The sequence below is a fragment of the Nyctereutes procyonoides genome, unplaced genomic scaffold (assembly GCF_905146905.1).
Source record: "Nyctereutes procyonoides isolate TBG_1078 unplaced genomic scaffold, NYPRO_anot_genome, whole genome shotgun sequence".
Classification (NCBI taxonomy): domain Eukaryota; kingdom Metazoa; phylum Chordata; class Mammalia; order Carnivora; family Canidae; genus Nyctereutes; species Nyctereutes procyonoides.
In genome coordinates, this window is record NW_026575126.1 from 8032313 (window position 1) to 8057985 (window position 25673).

Here is a 25673-nt window from a genome sequence, read left to right on the forward strand (position 1 = left end):
TATTTTGCCTAAAAGAAACTGACCTTAAATTTAAGACACAGATAGATTAAAAGTAAACAAATGGAAAAAGACATATCATGGAAAAGAAAGTTGGGCAGGCTATATTGATGTTAGAACAGAATAGACTTTATTGTTTTTTTTACTTCATTGTTATTTTTTATTTTTTAAATTTTTTTTTATTTATTCATGAGAGACACACACAGAGAGAGCGAGAGAGAGACAGAGACACAGGCAGAGGAAGAAGCAGGCTCCATGCAGGGAGCCTGATGTGGGACTCGATCCCAGGTCTCCAGGGTCATGCCCTGAGCTGAAGGCAGATGCTCAACCGCTGAGCCACCCAGGTGTCCCCAGAGTAGACTTCAGAACAAGGGATATTACAGGGATAAAAAGGACTTTCTCATACTGATAAATAGACTGATTCATCAAAAAGACAGATCAATTCTAAATGTGTATGTACTTCAACAGAACATCAAATACACAAAGCAAAACTGACAGAAAAGGAAAAATTATAATTATACATTTCAGCACAATCTCAGAATTAATAAGTAGTTATGTATGTATGAATGTATGGGGGGGAGGGGCGGAGAAGGATAAGGAGAGAGAGATTCCTAAGCAGGCTCCACACGCAGCACAGAGTCTGACCTGTTGTTCCATCTCACAGCACTGAGATCATGACCTGAGGTGAATTCAAGAATCAGATGCTAAACCAACGGAGCCACCGAGGTGCCCCAGAATTAGTAAGTTTAAGAAATCAGTAGGAATACAGAAAACTTGAATGTTATCACCCAATCTGATATAGTTGATATTATTTCACTCTATCCAGTAACAACAGAATACAAATTCTTTACAAGTACACATGGAAAATTTACCATGCAAACCAAATCCTGATCTATAAAAGAAGTTTAAATAAATTTTAAAGAATTTAAATCATACAAAGTATTCTACACAGTAAACTTAAATTAGAAATCATTAACAGGGGATCCCTGGGTGGCTCAGCGGTTTAGTGCCTGCCTTGGGCCTAGGACATGATCCTGGAGTCCCAGGATCGAGTCCCACATCGGGCTCCCTGCATGGAGCCTGCTTCTCTTTCTGCCTGTGTCTCTGCCTCTCTCTCTCTCTTGGTCTCTCATGAATAAATAAATAAAATCTTAAAAAAAATCATTAACAGAAAAGATATTCAGAAAAATCCCAAAATACTTGAAAATTAAATACATTTCTAAATAACCCAAAAAGAAATCACAAGGGAAATTAGAAACTATTTTGAACTGAATGAAAATGAAAATACATTTCAAAATGTGTACAAGGCACATAAAATATGCCTACAGAGATATGTATAGCTTTATATGTTCATATTAAAAAGAAATTTCTAAAATCAGTAATCTAAGATTCTGCCCAAAGAAACTAGAAAAAGAGCAAATGAAACCCTTAGTAAGCAGAAAAAAAGAAAAAAATGGAATTCAATAAGTGAAACAAAAAAAAAAATACAGAAAAATATCAATAACCAAAAAGTGCTTCTTTGAAAGTTCAGTAAAATTGATAAAACTTCTGGCAAAACTGATTAAAAGAAAAAGAGAAGAATCAAAGAGGGTACATGATTATTGATTATGCAGACATTCAAAAGACAGTAAGAGGATATAAAAATAACTTTATGGCAATAAATTTGACAGTGCTATGCCTCAAAAGATACAAACTACCATCTTATCTAGTTTTAGGCCAGAGAGTAAAAAAGACATGTGTTTCTGTAAAGTCTACACAGATTTCCACGTTCCTAATGGATGTGCAAAGGAGGAAAGCCTCAGTCTAGAACGAAGAAAGGGATTTTTCAGTCAGAGTGTGAACAAAAGGGATCTGTACCACTAAGCATGCTAAGGGAAGAACCCGAGAGTGGAGTAGAAATTGCAGGTAATAAAGCCTAACACGTTTTAAATGTTTATCATACGCCATGCATTAGTTTAAGAATGTTACAAGCACAGCCTTTAAGATAGATAATATCATTACCCCGTTTTACAGATGAGGGAAACATTTTGCAGGTGGGGTCTTTCTTCCTTTCTCTGCAAAAGGCCAGATAGTAAATATTTCAGGCTTTTCCAGCCATAGGATCTGTTGCAAGCACTCAACTCTGCTTCGTAGTACAAAATTAACTGTGGACGATAGTTAGCAAATGAATTTAGGTATGTTCCAATAAAACTTTATTTATAAAAACAAGTGGCAGGCCAGATTTTATCTGTGGGTCACCAACCCATGCTCTAGAGAATGGTTGTTAATGGATTCAGAGCATGCCACCTCAAAATCAGCCACTTTGGCATACTGATTATTTTGAACTGAAGGCACCTGAGAAACAGCAGATGCAGGAAAGGGCTCTCTAATCTCCACTTTTCTACCTAAAAGCACATCAAAAATTTTCCCATGAAGAGAAATCTCACAGAGGAAGACACAGACATGGCCAACATGCACATGAGAAAATGCTCTGCATCACTTGCCATCAGGGAAATACAAATCAAAACCACAATGAGATCCCACCTCACACCAGTGAGAATGGGGAAAATTAATAAGGCAGGAAACAACAAATGTTGGAGAGGATGCGGAGAAAAGGGAACCCTCTTACACTGTTGGTGGGAATGTGAACTGGTGCAGCCACTCTGGAAAACTGTGTGGAGGTTCCTCAAAGAATTAAAAATAGACCTGCCCTACGACCCAGCAATTGCACTGTTAGGGATTTACCCCAAAGATACAGATGCAGTGAAACGCCGGGACACCTGCACCCCGATGTTTCTAGCAGCCATGTCCACAATAGCCAAACTGTGGAAGGAGCCTCGGTGCCCATCGAAAGATGAATGGATAAAGAAGATGTGGTTTATGTATACAATGGAATATTACTCAGCCATTAGAAACAACAAATACCCACCATTTGCTTCAACGTGGATGGAACTGGAGGGTATTATGCTGAGTGAAGTAAGTCAATCGGAGAAGGACAAACAGTGTATGTTCTCACTCATTTGGGGAATATGAATAATAGTGAAGGGGAATATAAGGGAAGGGAGAAGAAATGTGTGGGAGATATCAGAAAGGGACACAGAACATAAAGACTCCTAACTCTGGGAAATGAACTAGGGGTGGTGGAAGGGGAGGAGAGTGGGGGGTGGGGGTGAATGGGTGACGGGCACGGAGGGGGACACTTGACGGGATGAGCACTGGGTGTTATTCTGTATGTTGGTAAATTGAACACCAATAAAAATTAATAAAAAAAAAAAAAAAAGCAATTCAAAAAAGATAAAAAAAAAAAAATTTTCCCATGAAAAAGGTGCTCTCTTTGTTCCAGGAAGACATTTTTATCACTGGATACTGGCAGTCAACACTAAAATCAATCTGTACAAACTAACCTACTAAAATAGCCCTTATCTTACAATAGTTTCCCTCCTAAATTTCCTACTCATTTTCCCTCAATGTACTGCCCCTATTTCAAGCCCCTTTGTCTTATCACTTCTCCACAAAAGCTTTGTTTCTTTATTAAAATATAAAGCTCCTAGTCCCAATTGCTCTTTGGGTATTCATTTTCTTTATGAATACCCTCACGTGCACATAAAAATCCTAAGTAAGAATCTGTATGTTTTTCTCCTGTTTATCTGTCTTATTTCTATTCAATTCTCAGGCCCAGCCACAAAACTTAAGAGTAGAAGAAAGATTTTCCTTCCCTAACTGTATAGTGATTTTCTTTTAGAGTTGTCTGAATCTGTCCTTTACTTGACAATCTTTTGGAGGGATGTCATCTAAGAGATTCAAGAATTGGATGGATTTTTAAAAGTCTAGATCTTCTAACATTGAGGTAATATGATTCTATGAAAGCACTGGGAAATCAGGTATTCTGACATTATTTTATGTTTAAGAAACACTTAAATTCCAACTCTTTGGTTTTAGGCAGAATTTTCATAACTTCTGTGAGTCTCCCAAGAGGATCATCAAAATGCTTTTAAGTGTGAGGATTGGTATCTTCTCTTTTGAAACATACAGTCTAAAGAACAAATCAGGAAGCCTCCTCTGTGCTTAAGTGAAGTCACTCTTCAGAGACAAAAATTAATTTCAGTTAATGTTTTTGCAATACCATTTACTTGTACCTAAAAAGATTATAAGTTAAACTTCTTTTAAAATAAATGATATAGGGATCCCTGGGTGGCGCAGCGGTTTAGCGCCTGCCTTTGGCCCAGGGCGCAATCCTGGGGACCCTGGATCGAATCCCACGTCGGGCTCCCGGTGCATGGAACCTGTTTCACCCTCTACCTATGTCTCTGCCTCTCTCTCTCACTGTGTGCCTATCATAAATAAATAAAAATTAAAAATAAAATAAAATAAAATAAATGATATAAAGTTTGAAAAAAGTACTTTAACAAAAGTAGTCACTTTTAGTCATGGTGGTCACTATAAAATTGTTTAACGTATTTGCACAACAAAAACAAATCTTAGAATTGTTTTTCCCATACTCTACTAGTAATGATCTTGCCCATGGAAAGGCCCTGTATATGGTTTAATCAATGACCATACTCTCAAACAGCCCTTTTCTACTTCTATACTAGTTGAAAACAGCAGGCTAAGGTTTATAGTCTATTACAATTACTAATTTATTTTTGGAAGAAACAGCCAACTGAGATGTGCCAAGGAAAGAAAGAAGTAAAATAAGATGTATGAAAACTTTTAAAATCAGTTGTTAACACGTCAGTTAAATCTACTCTGTCACAGACTTTAACAATTTTAGGTAAAGAGCTACTTACCAGAATAAAAATCTTAATTAGCACCTAACATATCCGTTTATAATGATTAGATCTCTAACAATGTTATAGATTTAGTAAACTACCTAAATGTAAACATGCTTATTTCACAAGATTAAGATGTTTGTCTATTGGCACATTCTTCTTTCTTAAAGATTTATTTATTTATTCATGAGAGACAGAAAGAGAGAGAGAGAGAGAGAGAGGCAGAGACACAGGCAGAGGGAGAAGCAGGCTCCATGCAGGGAACCCGATGTGGGACTCGATCCTCGGACCTGGGATCATGCCCTGAGCTTAAGGCAGACACTCAACTGCTAAGCCACCCAGGCATCCCGTATTGACACATTTTAAACTAGATATCTCTTAATCAAAATTAGGTAGGTAACATGGATATTACTGTTTTTACAAGGTATTAATAACCCTGGAGACAGAACTGGCAAATAAAAAAGATACACAAGCAAAATCAAACAATTAAATATCTTGATCAGGTATTGATAAATACATCTGAATGTAGACCAAAGTAAAAACAATCTTTGAAAGAAATCTATGCTTATGGGCAACCCGGGTGGCTCAGCGGTTTAGTGCCTGCCTTTGGCCCAGGGTGTGATCCTGGAGACCCAGGATCGAGTCCCACATCAGGCTCCCTGCATGGGGCCTGCTTCTCCCTCTGCCTGTGTCTCTGCCTCTCTCTCTCTCTCTCTCTCTGTGTATCTCTCATGAATAAATAAAATCTTAAAAAAAAAGAAATCTATGCTTATCTAAAAGTTATCAGAAATTATAATTGAAATATACTACATGAATTACCTACCAGGTATGACTGGTACAATGAAATGAAAGTCATGTTAAAAGCCTGCAACTAAAGATATTGATTCCTCTAATATAAAAAATGACTTTTCTGACCTGTATATATCAGTTTTAAAGCTTACAGAATGATAATCTAAACTCCTATCAGGAAGCACATCAAGGTGATTTCAGGTCAATTTGGATGACAGATTAAATAACTCCTACTTAAAATATTTTGTTCCGTTGCTAGTCAGTATCTAACAACCACCAAGTATGTAGCATGAGCTGAAGGGTACTGTATCTCAGCACGTCTATATCCAAACAGCCGGTTTCTGGATCTATATGGGAAGAGATCGTCTTGGGTTTCATTTTCTTTTTAGTCCATGTCATTTCTGATTTAGTGGATCTCTGGGTTTAACCGCTGTCAAGTTCATTAGGATAGGCATATAACAATGACAGCAACTGATAACAAGCAACGATGTATTTCCCTTACTTTTTTAAAAATTAAAATGTTACCTATTACACCCTAAATTAAAACCTTTCTATCAGAAGCATAGGATGCACTGGGCATGAGTGATCTGGTTCTACTTGCTTCACTGTGTAACAGACTTTTTCTTCCTTGTACAGATTCTCTATCTTAAAATTTGGTACAAATATATAGCTAGGCAACTAGCCAAGAAGCACGTTACTTTTCCATTTCCTGGAGCTTAAAAAGGGTACATCTCCTCTCTTCTAGTACTGTTTGCCTCAATCCCCAGAAAGCCGGTATTATTCATTCACCCACAATCCTCCACCAAAGCACACTTTATGCCCCAAATATTATGGTCTACACTGAATCTTTAAGACAAACAGAAAAATCTAAGAGGATATCAGGAGCTATGTGATACATTTTGATATAATGGAATATAGAAAATGAAAATATTCTTTTATTTGGCATATTTACAAAATTACAATGAATTTTAAAAGACAAAAACTCCATCCAGAACCACCATTACTGGGGGTATAGCTCAGGGGTAGAGCATTTGACTGCAGAACCACCATTACAATTATATCATGGCATCTTAATAAGATGAAAATTCATTATAAAATATATTTTAACAACAAAATATTTTAAAAGAAGAATTAAAATTTTGTATTTTCTTTTTTTTTTTAAATTATTTATTTATTTATTTATGATAGGCACACACAGAGAGAGAGAGAGGCAGAGACACAGGCAGAGGGAGAAGCAGGCTCCATGTACCGGGAGCCTGACGTGGGATTCGATCCCGGGTCTCCAGGATCGCGCCCTGGGCCAAAGGCAGGCGCCAAACCGCTGCGCCACCCAGGGATCCCAAAATTTTGTATTTTCTATGAAGAAACACCAAAAAGTTTTCTGAAAGCCTTTTGTCTTAGTAATGAAGATGATAAAGCTGTACTGCAAAGGGAGTAAAGTTAACTATTATCAAATTCTTAATACTTAAAGCAATACAGAAGGTCAAATGTCTAATATTCATTACGGATATTCGCTTTCTAAATGTGACAAACTCTAAAATTACTTCGACTTATAAAAGAAATGTGTACTTGTTTTTAATCACTGATTGTTTATTTTAGTCATATTTAGGAAATTCTCAAGTTCTCAAGGTTACGTGAAAGTTAGAAATCTGGGCTCCGTGGCACTCATTTTTCTTATAGTTTGCACAAATGATGATATGTTAGGCCTCCCTTAGGGGTGGGGAAGTGATGAAGCATTCGTACAGGCTAACAGTGAATGAATTAATATTACAAACATCCTTATCATCAGTTTTATGGAGACCACAAAAGGTGTTTTTAAAACTGTTATAAATGGTTACTAGATGATCAGGACAGGTCACAGAAGGCTATCAAACTCTTAATGTTGCTGAACTATCAGAACTAAACATGGACCCTCAGATTGGGTGGCCACATAGGAGAGACTTTTCTTGATTCAAGAAAGTCAATGACAGGTAAATTTTAAATTAGTCAAGCTAACCTTTAGCACCTTCTCCTATCACTTCTTGCACCCATATCCTTTTCGATTTCTACCTTGTTTCAAGGTCTCACTGAGGAGACAAGGGGTGGACACGGGGCTGGAGAAGGAAATCAGGAATAGAACTGTGAAGAAAGTGAGTAATTCTCTTTAGGACAGTTTCTAAATAAGTGGATATTCATGTACTAAATATTGAACTAACTGTTGATATTTATGTCTTCCAAAATATGGTTGCAACTAACTGTGACATACATCTGTTGACACCTCATTCATCACATTTCCTGGGGACAAAGTTCCTTTGCAAGAACTCTGCAATGTTCATAGGAGGTACTACAGCACAGTAGTTAAGGGGATGGGTTTTGAAGTCAGACCTATGTTCAAATTCTGGCTCTATCACTTATATGATGGAAGACCTTAGGCAAATTACTTAAAACTATTCTATCCCTCAGTTCACTCATGCATGAAATGGGAGTGATAAATTTTGTAATGGTACTAATTATTTTCTGATGATAATTATGATTAACCATAAAATATGCTGTGTACCTACTTGAGGATGAACAACAAATATGAAAAGAAGCAGATGAATTTAAGAGACATTTAAGGGACAGAATAAGTAGGAATTAATAACTAATGTATATGAATACTGTGAGAGGGACAAGAGATAAATGGAGAGAAAGAGAAATGGATGGGGAGAGGAAGGGAGCAAAGGAGGAGGAGAGACAGAGGAAAAAAAAAAAAAAGCCCAAGATTCTAAAGCAACATTACTGAGAATACACAGCACTGAGATACTAAACATAATAGAAGAACCCTTTAGGAAAGAGGTGAATTCTGTTAGACAATGTGTTGAAGATCTAGGTGGAGCTATCATACAAATAATAAAATATTATTCTGCAACTCAAGAAGGAGATGAGGATATGTGGGGGATCACTGGCATATAAAGGCTATGTAAAAGCCAGTAGGGTAGATCAAACAGTAGGAAGCATATGTCCAGTAGGAATTTGTAAAAGGAACAAAATCCTAGAGGTAGGTCTAGGAAGAGATCTGAAAAGATTTTCGAAAGATGTGATCAGACAATGGAGGAAAACCAGTATACAGTGATGGTTTAGGAGGAAAGAAAAAAGGTTTCAGAGAGATTAATTAACAGAAGCAAATACCACAAAGAAGTGAAAGATTAAGATGATGTGAAAATTAAGGAATTGTAGTAAACTTTGCAAGAATAGTTACAGTGCAGCTGCTAAAGTACAAGCTTGAATAAACTGAAAAAGAAACAGGAATGAAGAAATGCTCATTTTTTTTATTGTGGTGAACTAAACATAAAATTTGCCAATTTATCCATTTTTAGGTGTACACTTCAGTGGCAGTAAGAATATTCACAATGTTGTACAACCATCACTGCCATCCCTCTCCAGAACTTTTCATCTTCTCAGAATGAAACTCTCTACTCATTAAACAAGAATTCCCCCATCCTTCCTCCCTCAGCTCCTGGCAACCACCATTCTATTTTCTTTATCTGAATCTGACTATTCTAGGTACTTCATATAAATGGAATCATACAACTTTTGTAGTTTTGTGTCTGGTTTATTCTACTTAGCATAACATTTTCAAAGTTCAAGCATGTGTCAGAATTTACTTCCTTTTTAACATTAAATAATATTCCATTATATGTATATGCCACATTTTGTTTATCTGTTTATTCACTGATGGACATTTGGGGTGTTTCAACCTTTTGGCTATTATAGTAATGCTGCTTTAAATCTTGGGGTACAAACACCTGTTTATTTCCTACTTTTAATTCTTTTGGTTATGGACTCAGAAGTAGAATTGCTGGTTCATATGGTAATTCTGTTAAAATTGTTTTTTTTTTTTTAATTCTGTTAAAATTTTTTGAGGAACCATCATACTATGCTCCCTGGTGGCTGCACCATTTTACATTTCCACTAGCAGTGCACAGGGGTTCCAATTTCTCCACATCCTAACATTTGTTATTTTCTGTATTTTATTTTATTTCATAACAGCCATCCTAATGGGTATGAAGAGGTAACTAATTGCAGTTCTGATTTGCATTTTCCCTCTGATTAATGATGCTGAGCACCTTTTCACGTGCATATTGGCCATCTGTATACCTTCTTTGGAGGAATGTCTACTGAAGTCCTTTGTTTATTTTTTAATGGGATCGATTGTTTTTCTGCTGTTGAGAGCTATTTTTAAAATATCAAAAGAGAGAAAAGAGAAAAAGGTAAAGCTTGAAGGGAAAGCAGAACTGAAGAAGACCGTTTTAAGGACTAAAGACACCTAAGTCAACAGTGGAGAGTATAAAGACGAGAGACATAACTGATAGAACAAGGTTCCTGACTGTGTAAGCAAGGTATCTAACACAACTCATACACTTCTTCCTTTGAGATGAACAGAAAAGATAAAGGCTCATGAAGACACGAATGAGTCTGAAGGTACAGGAAAGGTATACCGACAGAGTGTTTGCCTAATTACCTCATTTTTCTCCAGACGTAGAAAACTAAGTCATAAGCTGAACATTAAAAGGGATAAAAGTGAAGTAGAGGCATAAAGACTACAGCAAATATTTGTAACATATGGTATGAGAAATTGAACAGGACCTAACTAGGTATATTCAGCAGCATTTTACTCAGATGAAGTGGTCTGCTGTCTTGCTATCACCAAGACACTGCCAAGACATTATTGTTGTCATTGTCATCATTTTCATATTTCCAAAGGATAATCTGCAAAAGAATGATTAAAAGACTTGCCCAGGGGATCCCTGGGTGGGTCAGCGGTTTGGCGCCTGCCTTTGGCTCAGGGCCCGAGCCTGGAGTCCTGGGATCGAGTCCCACGTCAGGCTTCCGGCATGGAGCCTGCTTCTCCCTCCTCCTGTGTCTCTGTCTCTCTCATAAATAAATAAATAAATGAATGAATGAATGAATGAATGAATGAATAAATAAATAAATCTTAAAAAAAAAAAAGATTTGCCCAAGGATGGTAAGTGTCTAACTCTTGATTTCAGCTCAGATTTCAGCCTGCACCAGGGTCAATGCTGAACATGAAGCCTGCTTAAGATTCTCTCTCTTCCTTTCTCTCTGCCCCTCCCCGCTTACTCGCATGTGCGTGCACACACACTCTCTCTCTCTCTTTCAACAAAAGACAGAGACTTGCCAGAAACTGGGCAGTTACTAAATGTTGAAACTTGGATTCAATTCCAGTTCACTCTATTACATTGAAACTTGGATTCAATTCCAGTACACTCTAATACATTACTTCTATTTTATGTTATTTCCTAAGAAATGCTATAACAAACGTAACAGTTTTAAACATAAATCTTTCTGTCCTAACCTAATTCCTTCTTCTGGAATAAAATCCTAGAGGTAGAATTACTATTTAGAATTACACACTAACAAACTACTTTTGAGAAGGGCTGTATTAACTTAACAATCCCATCAGCAATTTATGAGCATGCTCATCATCCATCACACTGTCTCTTCACTAATCGACTATTCTCATTTTAAAAAACTTTTACAAATTCAGTGAAAATGGGTATTTATTATTATTATTATTTTGGAATACTTAATGACTAGTGAGGCTCACATTTTTCTTTTTTAAAAAATATTTATTTATTTAAGTAACCTCTACACCCAGTATGGGACTTGAACTCACAATCCTGAGATCAAGAGTTGCATGCTCCTCCAACGGAGTCAACCAGGAGCCCCTCACATATTTCATTTCTAATACAGAAATTTAATATATCAAAAACTATGATGACAAATTTATAGATGCACCAAATTTTTCAAACCTATATAAAGTTGATGAAATACCAGTATTGAAATATTGATCACTATTTTCAAACAGCTTTACCATTTCATTTCTCCCTTGAAAAGTGACATTCTGGAAGTGACTGTCATAAGTTATAATATGAAAGCAGAGGTTAATTTATATAAATTTAAAATCATATCCCAGTTGATATTAAAAGAACAGCACATGACCTTCAAGTAGTTTAATTTTTATTACTTGCCTTATAATTTGAATGAAAATAAATGAACAGTATATTATTTTCCATTAGGCTTCCGCTTTAAATTTGCAATCATTAGGGAAAGCTCTATAAGATTTGAAAGCAATCTTAGTCCCTAGGCAGAGAGAGTGATATGGATTCAGCAACCTTTTGATGAGTTTCCAGATATCGATAATTCAATAGGCACATTTCTAAAAAGGTGTCAGATTTTCCACTTGATAGACATTTCAGTCAAACTTTAGTAAAGTTTAGCTTTAATGAGGTAGGTATTATTGGAATAGAGAAACCTTAAAATGCTGAAATAGCTACAGTAAAACAAGATGAAGAAGAGTAATCATAAACAAGGACAGAAGAACGAAAAATGATACAAATCCATTTCATATAGTGACAGAAGCTAGAATTGCAGAGTCTAAGACAGTATCTCAGAATTTAGACAAGTGAGCAGAGATCCTAATTATATTTATCTTTAAATATCATAATTAGAGGATTAAGAGACTAGATTAGACAAATAAAAGGTTCTATGGGCATTATTGCAAATAATTACCTATAGTCGTCCTCAACCTGAAGTCTTGCCCTCTACAAGGGTAGGAGTTCAGAAAAGGTGAGAGCATTGTTTGGTATCAAATGACTGAGAAGCACTAATGGCACCAGGAATGCCAAATATTCTGTGATGCCCAGGCCAGTCTTGCACAGTGAAAGAACTGTTCCACTCACATGCCAAGAGTACTCCCAAAGAAAACCAATGGATATAATACCAGGACACTATATAAACTGGTTATACTGGAAACATTTTTATCTAGGACTAAAAAGGAATTAAGAAAGCACAGATGAAAAAAAAAAAAAAAAGCAAGCACAGATGAGGGTAGCGCCGGTGGCTTAGTGGTTTAGCGCCGCCTTCAGCCCAGGGCGTGATCCTGGAGTCCTGGGATCAAGTCCCACGTCGGGCTCCCTGCATGGAGCCTGCTTCTCCCTCTGCCTGTGTCTCTGCCTCCCTCCCTCTCTCTCTCTCTCTCTCTCTCTCTCTGTGTCTCTAATAAATAAATAAAATCTTAAAAAAAAAAAAAGCACAGATGAAACATTTGCACAATAACCTCCTATGTTTTAAACCAGGGCCTGATAGGCCACTCTCCAATACCTCTCTGTAGTAAACTTAATCCTTAATGGATACAGAGTTCTATGGTAATTTTTTGAGCAGCTTGTGTGAATGAAAGAGAATAGTAGGGTTAAACTGCATCATCATCATGTACACTGTGCAGAGATGCATTAAAAAATAGAGACCTTGCAATCCACTAATCTTTTATATATATATATATAAAGTTATATATATATATCTTTATATATATATATATAATCTTTATATATATATATATAAAGGTTATATATATATATATATATATATATTAACCGGTTATATATATATAACCGCTGGGTCACTGGGGCTGCCCAACTAATCTTTAAAAATATTAAAGGATTCTAAGGAGCCTTATAATTGAAATTGGGGGATTCAGAGAAAGGTTGGAATATGAATAAGAACATAGTGGGGGGCAGCCCCAGTAGCCCAGTGGTTTAGTGCCGCCTTCAGCCTGGGGTGTGATCCTGGAGTCCTGGGATTGAGTCCCACATCGGGCTCCCTGCATGGAGCCTGCTTCTCCCTCTGCCTGTGTCTCTGCCTCTCTCTCTCTGTGTCTGTCATAAATAAATAAAAATCTTTAAAAAAAATAAAAAAGAACATAGTCGGGGGGTAGTGGATAATACATCTCTATTAAGGCAAAGTATTCACTGACACAAAACATTTGAGTAAACTGAAGTTTTTTAAAGCATACATGGCTTGTACCTTTGTTTACACAGAGCCTTTGCCTTAGTGGAGGGTCTGGAATTAATGAAGAAAATAAAATTGTTTCATGCTATTGAGTCCCAGAATTAGATTTCTCCTACATCTTAAATTCCAGGAAAGTATCTACTGAAAGGTTTCTAATCAAAATGTTTAAGTCATGCATATATATGCTTATCAGAAACAGGCTGAGATAGTAAGATAAATTTAATTTCCTACATGGGCACAATAAACATCAGGACCAAAAACAGACAGACTCATTGGAGGTTTACATTCAGTCAGTATTTACTGAATTCACACCATATCTTTGTTGTCTTCACAGCACAATGTATCAGTGTGTAAGAGTACAATACAAGCTCTGGTGCAAACTGACCATGTTCAACTCTTGGCTTTACCACAGACTAGCTGTTTGACCTGACACAAGTGGTCTCTTATTCCTGTGCTAATACTTTGTTATAGTTTTGTGTGTATGCTCATGAGGGATATTGATCCCTGGTTTTCTTCTCTTATGATGTCTTTGATATCAGGGTATACTGGCCTCACAAAATGATCTGGGAAGCATTCCCTCCTCTTCACTTGTCTGAGATGGTGTATTATTTTTTACTTAAATGTTTGATAGAATTCACATTGATGCCATCACTGTCTAGACTTTTCTTTGTGGTAAGATTTTAATTTACAAACTTATTGCTTGACTTGAAAAAAGTCTATTTAGCTTTTCTGTTTCTTTTTTTAAATTTATTTATTCATGAGAGACACGGAGACAGAGAGAGAGGCAGAGACACAGGCAGAGGGAGAAGCAGGCTCCATGCAGGCAGCCCGATGTGGGACTCGATCCCAGGTCTCCAGGATCACACCCTGAGCCGAAGGTGGCGCCAAACCGCTGAGCCACCGGGGCTGCCCAGCTTTTCTGTTTCAAGTCATTTTTAATATTTGTATTTTTCTAGGAATTTGTCCATTTCACCTAAGTCATCTAATTTGTTGGGATAAGGGTCTTCATAAAATTTACTTATAATCCTTTTGATTTCTAAAGGGATTGTAGTGATCCTCCCTCTTTAATTCTTGATTTTGGAACTTCTATTTTCTTACTCAGGCTAGCTAAATGTACTATAAATTTTATCTTTTCAAAGAAATAACATAAGGCTTCATTGACTTGTCTTTTTCATTTAAGTTTTATTTTTAGTAAATTTTGTATTTAGTAAAGTACTGCCTGAACATTGTTCTAGAAGCTAACTAGAGCTTCATAACAAAAACTAATAGTTCTATTACTACTTCATCGCCAATTCTCCTGCCTCAGTTAACCATCTCAGAGTTATCTGTTTCTTCTGATATTTACCTCCAACTTTTCTAGATAATATGCTTATACCATTATTTGACTTGTTTTGAAATCTTAGACACTGTAAGTACTAATTTCCTATGCCGAATAAGTTTGTTTCTTGATATCATGCTCCCTATTCATCCCCTCTCCTTACCAGTTCTCCTCTTCCTATCTTCCACACATATTTACATTAAAATTTCTAGTAAAACAGTCAATTGTTTCATTTTATAACTATGTAACTATTGTTTGAGTTGAGCCACAAAATACACTCTGATTCTCTATCTTTTTTTACACGATTTTTTTTTCTGAAGTTAATATTTACTTCAACTCCCTGTTGGCTTAATTTTCTGTGTAGCTATTACTAAATCTACTCTGAAGATAATACTAAACCTTCTCTTAGTATGGCTAAACACATCAGATAATTTGTCATCACTCTACTGGTCCCACAGACAATCATCTTGGAGCACTCCATCATCCTGTTTCAGTTCATACTCTCCCCTTCCCCAGCTTCCCCCCAACCCCTGCAAGTTTTACTCACATATAATTGAAGAGTCTGTATTTAAAGACTACAGCTTCTGTTCTGTATGGCTGTCACCTGAAACTTCCTTCACCATCAATCTGGGAGTTTCACTAGCATCTCACATTGATGAGTCAGTCTCTTGTATCCTAGATGGTATGTTTTCAGGTTTTTTGGTTCATTCATTCATTCATTCAATAAATCACTAACTTCTTGAGAAGGGATGAAAAAAATATTTTTCTAACTCTGAATACCTCTTCTACATATTTGAAGTATAATTTAGCAGTGAATAGAATCTTAAATTGGAAATATTTTCTCACATAATTCAAAGACATTACTCCACTGCTTTCTCACTTCAGTGTTACTATCAAGAAGTGTAATGATGCTCTGATTCTTGTTCTTTTGATGGTAGCCTTTTCCCCCCTCCCATTCTGGAAATTTTTAGAGTCTCCTTTTTACTTTTTACTGTTTTAAAATTTCAAAATGATGTTCCTTGATATGAGGTCTATTTGTTTCATAGTACTCATCACTTAGTAAGCCACTGAGTTCTGGAAAAGTTTTCTTATATTATTTCTTTAATATATCCTCCTCTCCATTTTTTCTGTCCTCTTTTTTTAGTACTTGGATTACTCAGATGTGGGACTTCACTAGTTATTGTAAAACTGTAAAGGGTGTTAAATTTTACCCTGCTTCCAGGGCAACAGGTAGGCCTGGAGCAATTTAATGGCAAAAGACCTAGAACTCCTGGGTCAGAGACAAGGAACTTTATTAGTCATGGCAGCATGAAATTATTCATGTTTGTGCCAGTTGTCCTTGCATCCCAAGTCCCACAGGGACAATGCAGTGGCAGGCCTAGGCAGATGCTGTGTAATTAGTAAGTTTATGCAACAAATCAGGAAATCCTCAGATGAGGAAATCTTAAATTTTTTGTATAAGAAGCTGCAACAGGGGGATCCCTGGGTGGCGCAGCGGTTTGGCGCCTGCCTTTGGCCCAGGGCGCGATCCTGGAGACCCGGGATCGAGTCCCACGTCGGGCTCCCGGTGCATGGAGCCTGCTTCTCCCTCTGCCTGTGTCTCTGCCTCTCTCTCTCTCTCTGTGTGACTATCATAAATAAATAATAAAAAAAAAAAATTTAAAAAAAAAAAAAAAAGAAGCTGCAACAGGGGCCCCTCGATGGCTCAGTGATTGAGTGTCTGCCTTTGGCTCAGGATGTGATCCCGGGGTCCTGGGATCAAGTCCCACATTGGACTCCCTCTACCTATGTCTTTGCCTCTCTCTGTGTGTCTCTCATGAATAAATAAATAAAATCTTAAGAAAAAAAAAAGCTGCAAAAAAACTGTCCCATCTTTACCTTTATCTTTATCATACTGCAGAGCAAACAAATCTGCCCTTTGTTCCTAAAGGAGTCACTATCTCTGTTTCCCAAGTCTGTTCACTATACAAACATTGACAACATAATCCAGAACAAAAGCCTATCAGTGTCTCTGCCCACAAGATGTAAAGAAATATGAGAGACTTACACAGATCTATCAACAGTTGTTTCTCCAATTTTCTTACCCTTCCTCCAATTTCCTTATTGTCTTGTGGTCCTACCTTTCGAGAGAGTTCTTCAATTTTGCCCTCAAAACTTTCAACTGAAATTACTTTTACTCTCATACTTTTAATTTCCAAGAGCCTCTTCCTTGTTTTTGGAATATTCCTTTTCTATATAGTATCCTATTTCATAAATAAAATATCTTCTCATTTCCTTCTAAGGTGCTGGTAGTGTTATTAAATTTTCTTCTGTTCAGGACGCCTGCGTGTCTCAGCGGTTGGGCGCCTGCCTTTGGTTCAGGTCTGATCCCAGGATGCAGGATCGAGTCCCGCATCAGACTCCCTGTGAGGAGCCTGCTCCTCCCTCTGCCTATGTCTCTACCTCTCTCTCTCTCTCAGTCTGTGTCTATCATGAATAAATAAATAAATCTTTAAAAAAATTTTTTTTCTTCTGTTCAAAATAAGGAAATTCTTCAACAGTCTGGTAATTCTTAGTTGTATATTCAGAGTTAAAAAATAAAACAGCAATCATGCATTAGCAGCACCTATCAACCACTGAGACTACCAGGGGGATAAACCAGCACGACTTGAGTATGAAGGACTTAGGGTCCTATGAAATTAAAATGTACATTATTTTTATATTAGGCTAGTATATTCAGGAAGGAATTCTCCAACCTTCAATCTGATGGCATATGAAATTTTAATGGCAATGAGTTCTCAGTGTTCTGAGAAGTAAATAGGAAGAGGACACTGGGAGTTCCTCTTTGCACACAACCTGGTGCCTGCCTTTCCAGGGTTCTACAGGACAAACTGGCTTGCTCTTACAGGTCTTCCCCATGATGGAAGTTAGGGCTCAGTTTTTCCACTCTGCTAAGTTGGTCACCATTTGTTCAACTACATTTCTTCTTTCAATTTTTACTGCCTCTTGTCTGTTATTCTCTCCTCTCACATTTTGTCTTTTGGAGTTTATATATTTTTATGTCTTTACTATCACTTTAGTAGAGTTTTTCAGGAAGAAGAATAAACCATGTGTATTCAACTGACCATGTGATTTAAACATAAATTATAAACATATTTACAAATTTTGGTACAAATGACCATATTGTCCTTGATCTGTGCTAATGTACACTCCTCTACAGTAGTGTGTATGCTCTGTCATTACTGAGTATTACTACTCTTCACATCTTTGCTGACCTAAGGGATTTTTTTAAAAGTGGTACTTTATGGTTGAAATGAACAATTCTTAGAGTATTGATGAATATTAAATATTAACATGTTTTCATCAGTTTACTAGCTATTTTGAAGTTGAAATAAATTTCTGAAGCATGTCTGTATAAGCTCTTTGCTTCTTTTGTATCAGAGGGTTAGATTTTTTCATTACTTTATTAAAGTGATATTTAAAGATGTTAATTCTGTGAGGAAAAATTTTTCCACCTTGATATTTGCCTTTTCACTGTGATAGTCTTAAGTTTTACATTTTACTAAGTCAAATATGTCAATTTTCCTTCAGTTTTCCATGCTTAGAAAGTCCTTACTTACAAATATTTACCAACATACTTTCTCATTATTTTGTTTTCAATTTTTTTGTATTGATAAATAATCCAATTAGAATTTATTTTTTCCATGTGTAATAAAGCAAGAATCTAGTCCTCCCAAAAAATAATCAATTGTCCTAGCATCATTTATTAAATAGTTCTTTATTTTGCCACTGGTCTGTGATGTGACCTTTATCATTTGTATAATCCATATACATTCTGAGGTTTCTAGGGTAACAAGATGATCTGTGTATTCTGTACATGAGACTTACCTACATTTTTCTATTAGTGTCATTTTGTATATCTAAATGTACAGGCTTAGATATTTTATTTTATTATTTCTTTCTGTATATTTAGTGCAACGTGAGGGGTAAAGGGAGAGAGACAAAGGGCTCTATCCCATGACCCTGGGATCACAACCTGAGCCAAAGGCAAGATGCTTAACTGACTGAGCCATCCAGGTGCCCCAAATAAATCAACTTAATTTTTTCCCCAAATAATCACCTTTAAAGAGAAATTACCAATATAAGCATACAAAGTTAACCAAACTACTTTCTTTGTATGTGTTTTTCTATTTCTTCATAATATTTTAAGTCCTAAAAAACTTCATAAATCCTTAAAAAGATAGTTGTAGTTTCCTATATAGTAATGTTCCTTATATCAGTAATTCCAATTTACACTTTCCTATGATTTGTACTTTTTAAATTTTAAATTCCAATTTACACTTTCCTATGATTTGTACTTTTTAAATTTTGTTGTAGGACACTAGATTGCCTAAATTGTTAATATAATGAATGCTACAATTTGCATATGTACTAAAAATGTTTAATTAATACTACCATTGTTGGCTATGAAAGGAACGTGAAAATCATGAATAGTTGTCAACAATCTCTGGATGATCTTTGGAGATCCTTTAACTCTCTTAGCTTTTTAGCATGTTAAAGATCCTTAAGTTCAACAATCAATAGTCATCATACTTGTCCAGTATCCACTATGTAACAGATACTGCATTTAAATGTACTTTTCCAGGGATCCCTGGGTGGCTCAGCGGTTGAGTATCTATCTGCCTTCCGCTCGGGTAGTGATCCCGCAGTCCTGGGATCAAATCCCGTATCGGGCACCCTGCATGGAGTCTGCTTCTCCCTCTGCCTCTGTCTCTGCCCCTATCTCTTTGTCTCTCATGAATAAATAAATCAAATCTTAAAATAAATAAATAAATAAATGCACTTTCCAATGAAAATACTAACAAAATTCACCAACATTTGGGAAGAGTTTATATAATTCTAGCTTACAGGACTCAAACAGAAGGAAATATAGGGGAAAGGAGTAAGAAAGGAAAGTGAGAAAGACAGCAAGAGGGATAAAAAAAAAAGATAAGGAATGACAACAAATAAAGAGCTGGTCTTTGCCACTGTCAACCCTGATTTCTTTCTCTAACATTGCTAGTGCTCTAGCCATGTGCAGAGGATGTATATGTGCTGTGGACACTAACCATCTCAGTGATTACTAGAAAAAGACTGATGCTGATCCCAAACAACAAATATAACAGTATATCTCAATAGCTACACTTTGAATCTCCCAGTGAAGCCATATCAACCACCCCTGTTACCTAAACTGTGATTCCATCATCCCAAGAAGGAGTAGAAGAGGGAAAAAATCTAGAGTGTAAGTGCCTAGATTAAACTTTCTATCATTAGTCAAGAGGAAAGGAAAGAGGTTGGCTGATGAGAAAATCAATCCAATTTTAAGAAAATATAGAAAAAATATATTTGTTCTACTGAATTACGGCTCTAAAAAGTCATATATACTGTATCAACTATTTTCTATGGGAAAATGGTTATTTTAGTATAGTATAGAAACAGTAACAGGTGGAGGTTACATATATATGACAGTTATGCTATAATTTGGATATTACAGATTAAAAAGCTTTTGAGAGACTGGCTGAGCCTAATTATCACATGTATTACTATTTTCTTAGAGGAAAAAACTGTTTTCAAGTAATTCACTTATAAGTGAACTTCTAACAACATAACTCCTATATTTCTTAACGACCACTTGGACAGGTAATAGTAACAGTCCCAAAGTTGTAGGACTGTCAATAAAAGGAAATAACAAGAATAGATAAGCCTGGTTTAAAAATGCCCTTTCCTGATTACCTCTTGAGAACAGAACTAATTTTATTCAAGAAAAATAAAAGAAAATACATCTGCACCCTGCAAATTTCTTAAAAATTGGGATTTTGTAACTTCAGGTACTATAATATTTTCGTTATAATGTTATAATTCAGTGTTAAAATCAATACAGCTTCTTACGCTGCCAAAGATATCAAAAGAAACTTTTTCCCGGGTCAAAAGTTTTCATTTGTGAATTCATACAGTGTATAATAGTGAAATGCGGCTGTTCCGTAAAGCGTAGTTTACTGGTTCCTTCATGCTACAAAAATATGACTGACATTTCGTCTGGTCAACCATCCTAAAGGTTAATTCTTGTTTCCTGTTTCAGATTTTATTCCAGGTGAACTGCTCCGGGCAGATTCTATTTACCTATTCTGAACAAACCACAAACTGTTTCGTTGCTCACTCTTACTGTTAAGAACATATTGACTTGCTGCCAGCTCTGCTGTTTAATTCATTTATGCTGAGAGCCAGGCATGAAGACAGAATTTTAAATGTGACATTTGCAGGCTGTTAGGTCATTTAAGCTCTGACAACACCAGGGAATTCCTGACATACAGACCGGACCTGATTACCAAACACAGATAGGCTTCCCAAAGCAGCAAATTTCTGGTTGAATGAATGAATGAATGAATGAAATATATATATATATATATATATATATATATATATATATGTGTGTGTGTAATTTCTCATAGGATTTCATATTAGATTTTAATGTCAATGAAAAGATCTAGATAGCCAACATTTTAAATTTAAAAAGCCTGTTTCTTTTAATAAGCTCTCAAATCAGAACTTCTAACCAAATTAGTGAAACGAAAATTCTTTTGGTTGACAAAGACGTAAGGAAAGACTCATAATAATAATTAACAGTCACTAAGATTCTGACATATTTTGATATTTAAGGGCTTTTTATATTTTCTATAATCTACAGATTTTGAAAAAATCTAGTAGTTCTGAAGGCCATGACTCTTTTATCAGCAGACCATTTAAAATTATCAGATTCTGGCCAGGGCAGAGCCAGACTTTATATTCTTCAAAATCACACTATAAAATCTTAGTTGAAATACCTACCACACTGTCTTCCTGTCTTCTCTAATACTACAGTTATGCAGAAGGGATGATAGAATCATTATAATTGGAAATGGAAAAAAAAAAAAAAACCCTGCCCACATGACGTTTAGAATTACACTTTATAAGGGTTGATAATGGAGTAGGATGAAGGAAGTAAGGAAAGATTGTTTTCTTATTTTAGCTACTCAAAAAAATTATACCAAATGACAATTTCTCAGCTCTTTTCCTTGTCACTAACAAGTGCTACAGTGGTTCAAATCAAAGTTTTCTGAAATTAAGTCTTGTTGTTAAGTAATGAACAAAAGATAATTCTGATTTTACCCTGTATTTTATATAAGTAAGAATTCCACTATACACAGCAAGTAGCCTTTTAATATTGTGCTTTGAATGAGACTTCCAGCAGTAATAGGTGGAGTCTAAATATGGATAGATGGCTTAGAATGCCTTTCAGCTATACCACATTGATTTTGAAAAACCTTACAAAGGCAATTACTTCTCAAAGATTAAATATCTTGTTTCTTTCAAAAGAATAAAATGGAAAGCAAACCTGGTGTATTATCTGAGCTACAGGAAGTTGTTCAGCATATTTCAGAGGTTCCATTAGTTCCTCATCCATCCGGTCTTTCTTATAGCTGAAAAAAAAGGAATTAAAAAACACACAACTAAGGTCAATGCTATTTTAAAATATGGCCAAAAAAAATAATAAATAAATAAAATAAAATAAAATAAATAAGGCCAATATTTAAATATGCCAAACATTAAAACTATTAAAAATGTATATTTAATGTTTCTGAAATAATCAGTATTTAGTAAAATCTAGGGAAAACGACCTAGTGATCATTTTAAATGACACAGCTATAAGTACATTCAGAATGCATTTAATTACGACATAACAAGATTGGCTAATATCATCTGATATTCTCAGATTCTGTCTTTCACTCTGAGACTTAAAAATATTTAAGAATTCCCTGTTTACAGGGTGTACTTTTCAACCTAGTATTTAAAGGTCTTCAAAACCTGGCTCCAACCACATTCAACCTCCATCTCTAGCAACTTCTTCTCTGGGTACCAGTCTACTGTTTCAGCCCATCCAACTACTGGCCACCCGCCAGTGTGCCTTGCAGCTCTGTGCCTCTCTGATGCTCCCCATTCTGTTTCCTGTTTGGACCAACCACCAATTCCTTCTTTATTCACTCTTCTTTCAAATATAATTATTTAGACCTGTCTAGATATATTTTTCACCTCCCTCAAGACAAAAACCATGTCTTATTCTTTCTTGTATACGCAATGTTTACTATATAATACTCAATAAATGTTTGCTAAATGAATATATGAATAAAATGAAGACAACAGTAACTGAGAGGCTATTTTATATAAAAAATATTTTAATATCTACATTAACGAGATGCAGAGTTGACATAATACAGACTTAATAGAGTATAAAATAGTAGACAAAAGAATAAAAATAAAATCTCCCCAAATGAGAATTAGAAAAAATGTTTTTTACAAATTATTGACCCTATTTGAAATAAGAAATCATTATATTTCAAAACAGTAAGACCTAAACATATTTAAGCCTCCTTTACCCATTTTTTCTGTAAACTACACAGCAACCTACCAACAAAAATTAAATTTTAAAAATTGAAACTTGATTTGTCTTGAAAAATAATCAAACCAGACTGGTCTGAGTCTTTAGGGCTGCGGTTAAGGAATTTGATGAAAAATGTGGAATCTCTCTCGAGAAAAAGGCAGATAAACAAGGACACAATTTTGCCTATTTAAGAGCTTAAACAGTCTCTTAACTAGGTAAAAGCTTGTGTAGGTCTTGCAGAATTAGTATAAAATTAATTAATTTGGGGGAATTTTGAAGATTCACTCATGATGAAAAAAAAATCGTCTCAAAACATTGCTTTATAGGGACAGAAAGCAGAATTATGGTTGCCAAGGCCAAATGTGGGGAGAACAGATGGTTTTTTAAAGTAGGCTCTACACCCAGTGTGAAGCGCGAAGTGGAGCTCCATCTCACAACCCTGAGATCAAGACCTGAACTGAAACAAAGAGTTGGATGGATGCTTAACCAACTAAGCCACCCAGGCAGGCACCTCTTGAGTGACTTTTTAAAAGTATCAAATAGTTAGTATGAAAATTCCAGACACATCTCTATAGTTTCTTTTGGTTGTTTTATTTTTTTCTGAAACACTTGAAAGTAAGTTGCAGATATCACAAGAGTTCACATCTTAACAGTTTAGCATGTATCAACCAAGGGTAGGTATGAAAACTTTAATAACTGCAGGGCATTTTTAAAAAGTCACTCAAAGTACAATTCACAAGGGATCCCTGGGTGGCGCAGCGGTTTGGCGCCTGCCTTTGGCCCAGGGCGCGATCCTGGAGACCCGGGATCGAATCCCACATCAGGCTCCCGGTGCATGGAGCCTGCTTCTCCCTCTGCCTGTGTCTCTGCCTCTCTCTCTCTCTCTGTGTGACTATCATAAATAAATAAAAATTAAAAAAAAATATTTAAAAAAAAAGTACAATTCACAAGTAATCTTTGTATGACTTATCACTATGGACTTAGAAGTTTTTTACTTCCTCAGTGTTTTCACAATCAATTACAATTATTTCTCATTTTGAATTTCTTAAAAATGTCTGTCAGTCATTCTTACTTTATATATTGCTAGAAGTATCAAAGCTGACTTCCTTTCAATTATTTTCATTTTTAATATATTTTAAATTTTATACTTATTTTTATGTTTTGGCTTGGAGGCTTGGGTGGTCTCTTGATCCTTTTAACTTCTAATACTCAGGTATATATAGGTAAGTTAGTTGTTCTAGATTAATTCTCCCAGGCAAACAGGACTCCTTTCAATATGGAGATGAAGATCTCCTTTTATTTCAGAAAAGTTTTATAATTTTAAACGTTATATCTGTCCATTTTCCATTTGTTTTTCTAGTTTGAGTTCTTGAACTAAGTATATTGGATTTTCTCCATCACTCTTTCTCTGATCCTTTCAGCTCTCTTATTTCAGTTTCATTTTCTTGACTTTTTCATTTCTATTCTTTATGTGTCTTATTGAACTTTTGGTAATATCTATCTTCCCTTGGGTACCTTGAAATTTAGTTTTCATTTCTGAAATGATTTTTGTCTTTTTCTGTCAATTTCCTTCCAGACTTCAATCAGCTCCTGTTTCATACATCTTTTTGTTTGTCCATTTCAATTGTTGAGTTTTGGAACTCTGATTCATAGCATCCTTCATAATGCAATTGCTTGTTTAATACAGGCTATTCATGATCAAGTGTTGTGTTGCAAGTTTCTTTTTTTGTGGCCTTTCTCTTTTTATTTTTCCTTTCATTCTCTCTCTCTCTCTCTCTCTCTCTCTCTCTCTCTCCCCCTGTGTCTGTGTATGTGTGTGTGTGTGAAGAAGGTGTTATTTAAATTTTGTTTTCTTAAAGCAGCAACTTTATGCAGATCCTGGCTTCTTTTTACGTTAAAGATTATTTGTATTGGGTTGCTCCAGAATCAGCAATAGCAAGTTACCCTGTGATGAGGAGAAGAGAGATAATTTGGCTTTATTAAGGATTCTCAGTTCAAGAGCACCCTCCTCTGTGGCAATGGTGAAGTACAGACTAATAAATGGTACTTTTTGTGGTACAGGTGGTGCAAACAGAATTTATCTTTTTAAAAAATTTATCTTATTTCCTTTGGACTCTAATCTTCAGCTGCTTCTTTCTTTCCTTTCACCACCAAGCCTCCAAAGGACACCGCCCCCACACACTTCTTGTAAGGTATCTTCCATTCTTGCAGAATGAGTGCTTTCCCCACTTTCTAAGCCTCATCTCCCAAATCAGGCTGTTGATCAAGTAGTTCATGCCATTAGTCTAATTCAGAAAGTAAGAAAACTACAAATGTTAATTTATATGGCTGCCATCCTAAGGAAACTGGGAAATTTTCTCTTGCAAAAGGGTAAGGTTGTCTTTCTTAAAGCCATCCTAATATTTATTTTATTTAATATTTTGAGTCCCTCCTAAAAGATGTTATTTATAGATAGTATCTATAATATCTATTATCTTTTTCCAAGATCCTTCACTAAAATTTAACTAAATAACAAGGGAATAATTTCTGCATGGAAAAAGCTGTATATTCCTTTTTTTAC

General features: G+C 35.7%; 1 protein-coding gene across 1 annotated transcript in view; it reads right to left on the bottom strand.

The window, feature by feature from the left end:
- PIGK (phosphatidylinositol glycan anchor biosynthesis class K) overlaps positions 1–25673 on the bottom strand; it is a 108578-nt gene that overhangs the window by 15570 nt on the left and 67335 nt on the right. Inside the window, exon 10 of the mRNA XM_055341384.1 lies at positions 22070–22154. Within this exon, the coding sequence (XP_055197359.1) occupies positions 22070–22154 (85 nt within the window). The remainder of the gene's footprint in view (positions 1–22069; positions 22155–25673) is intronic.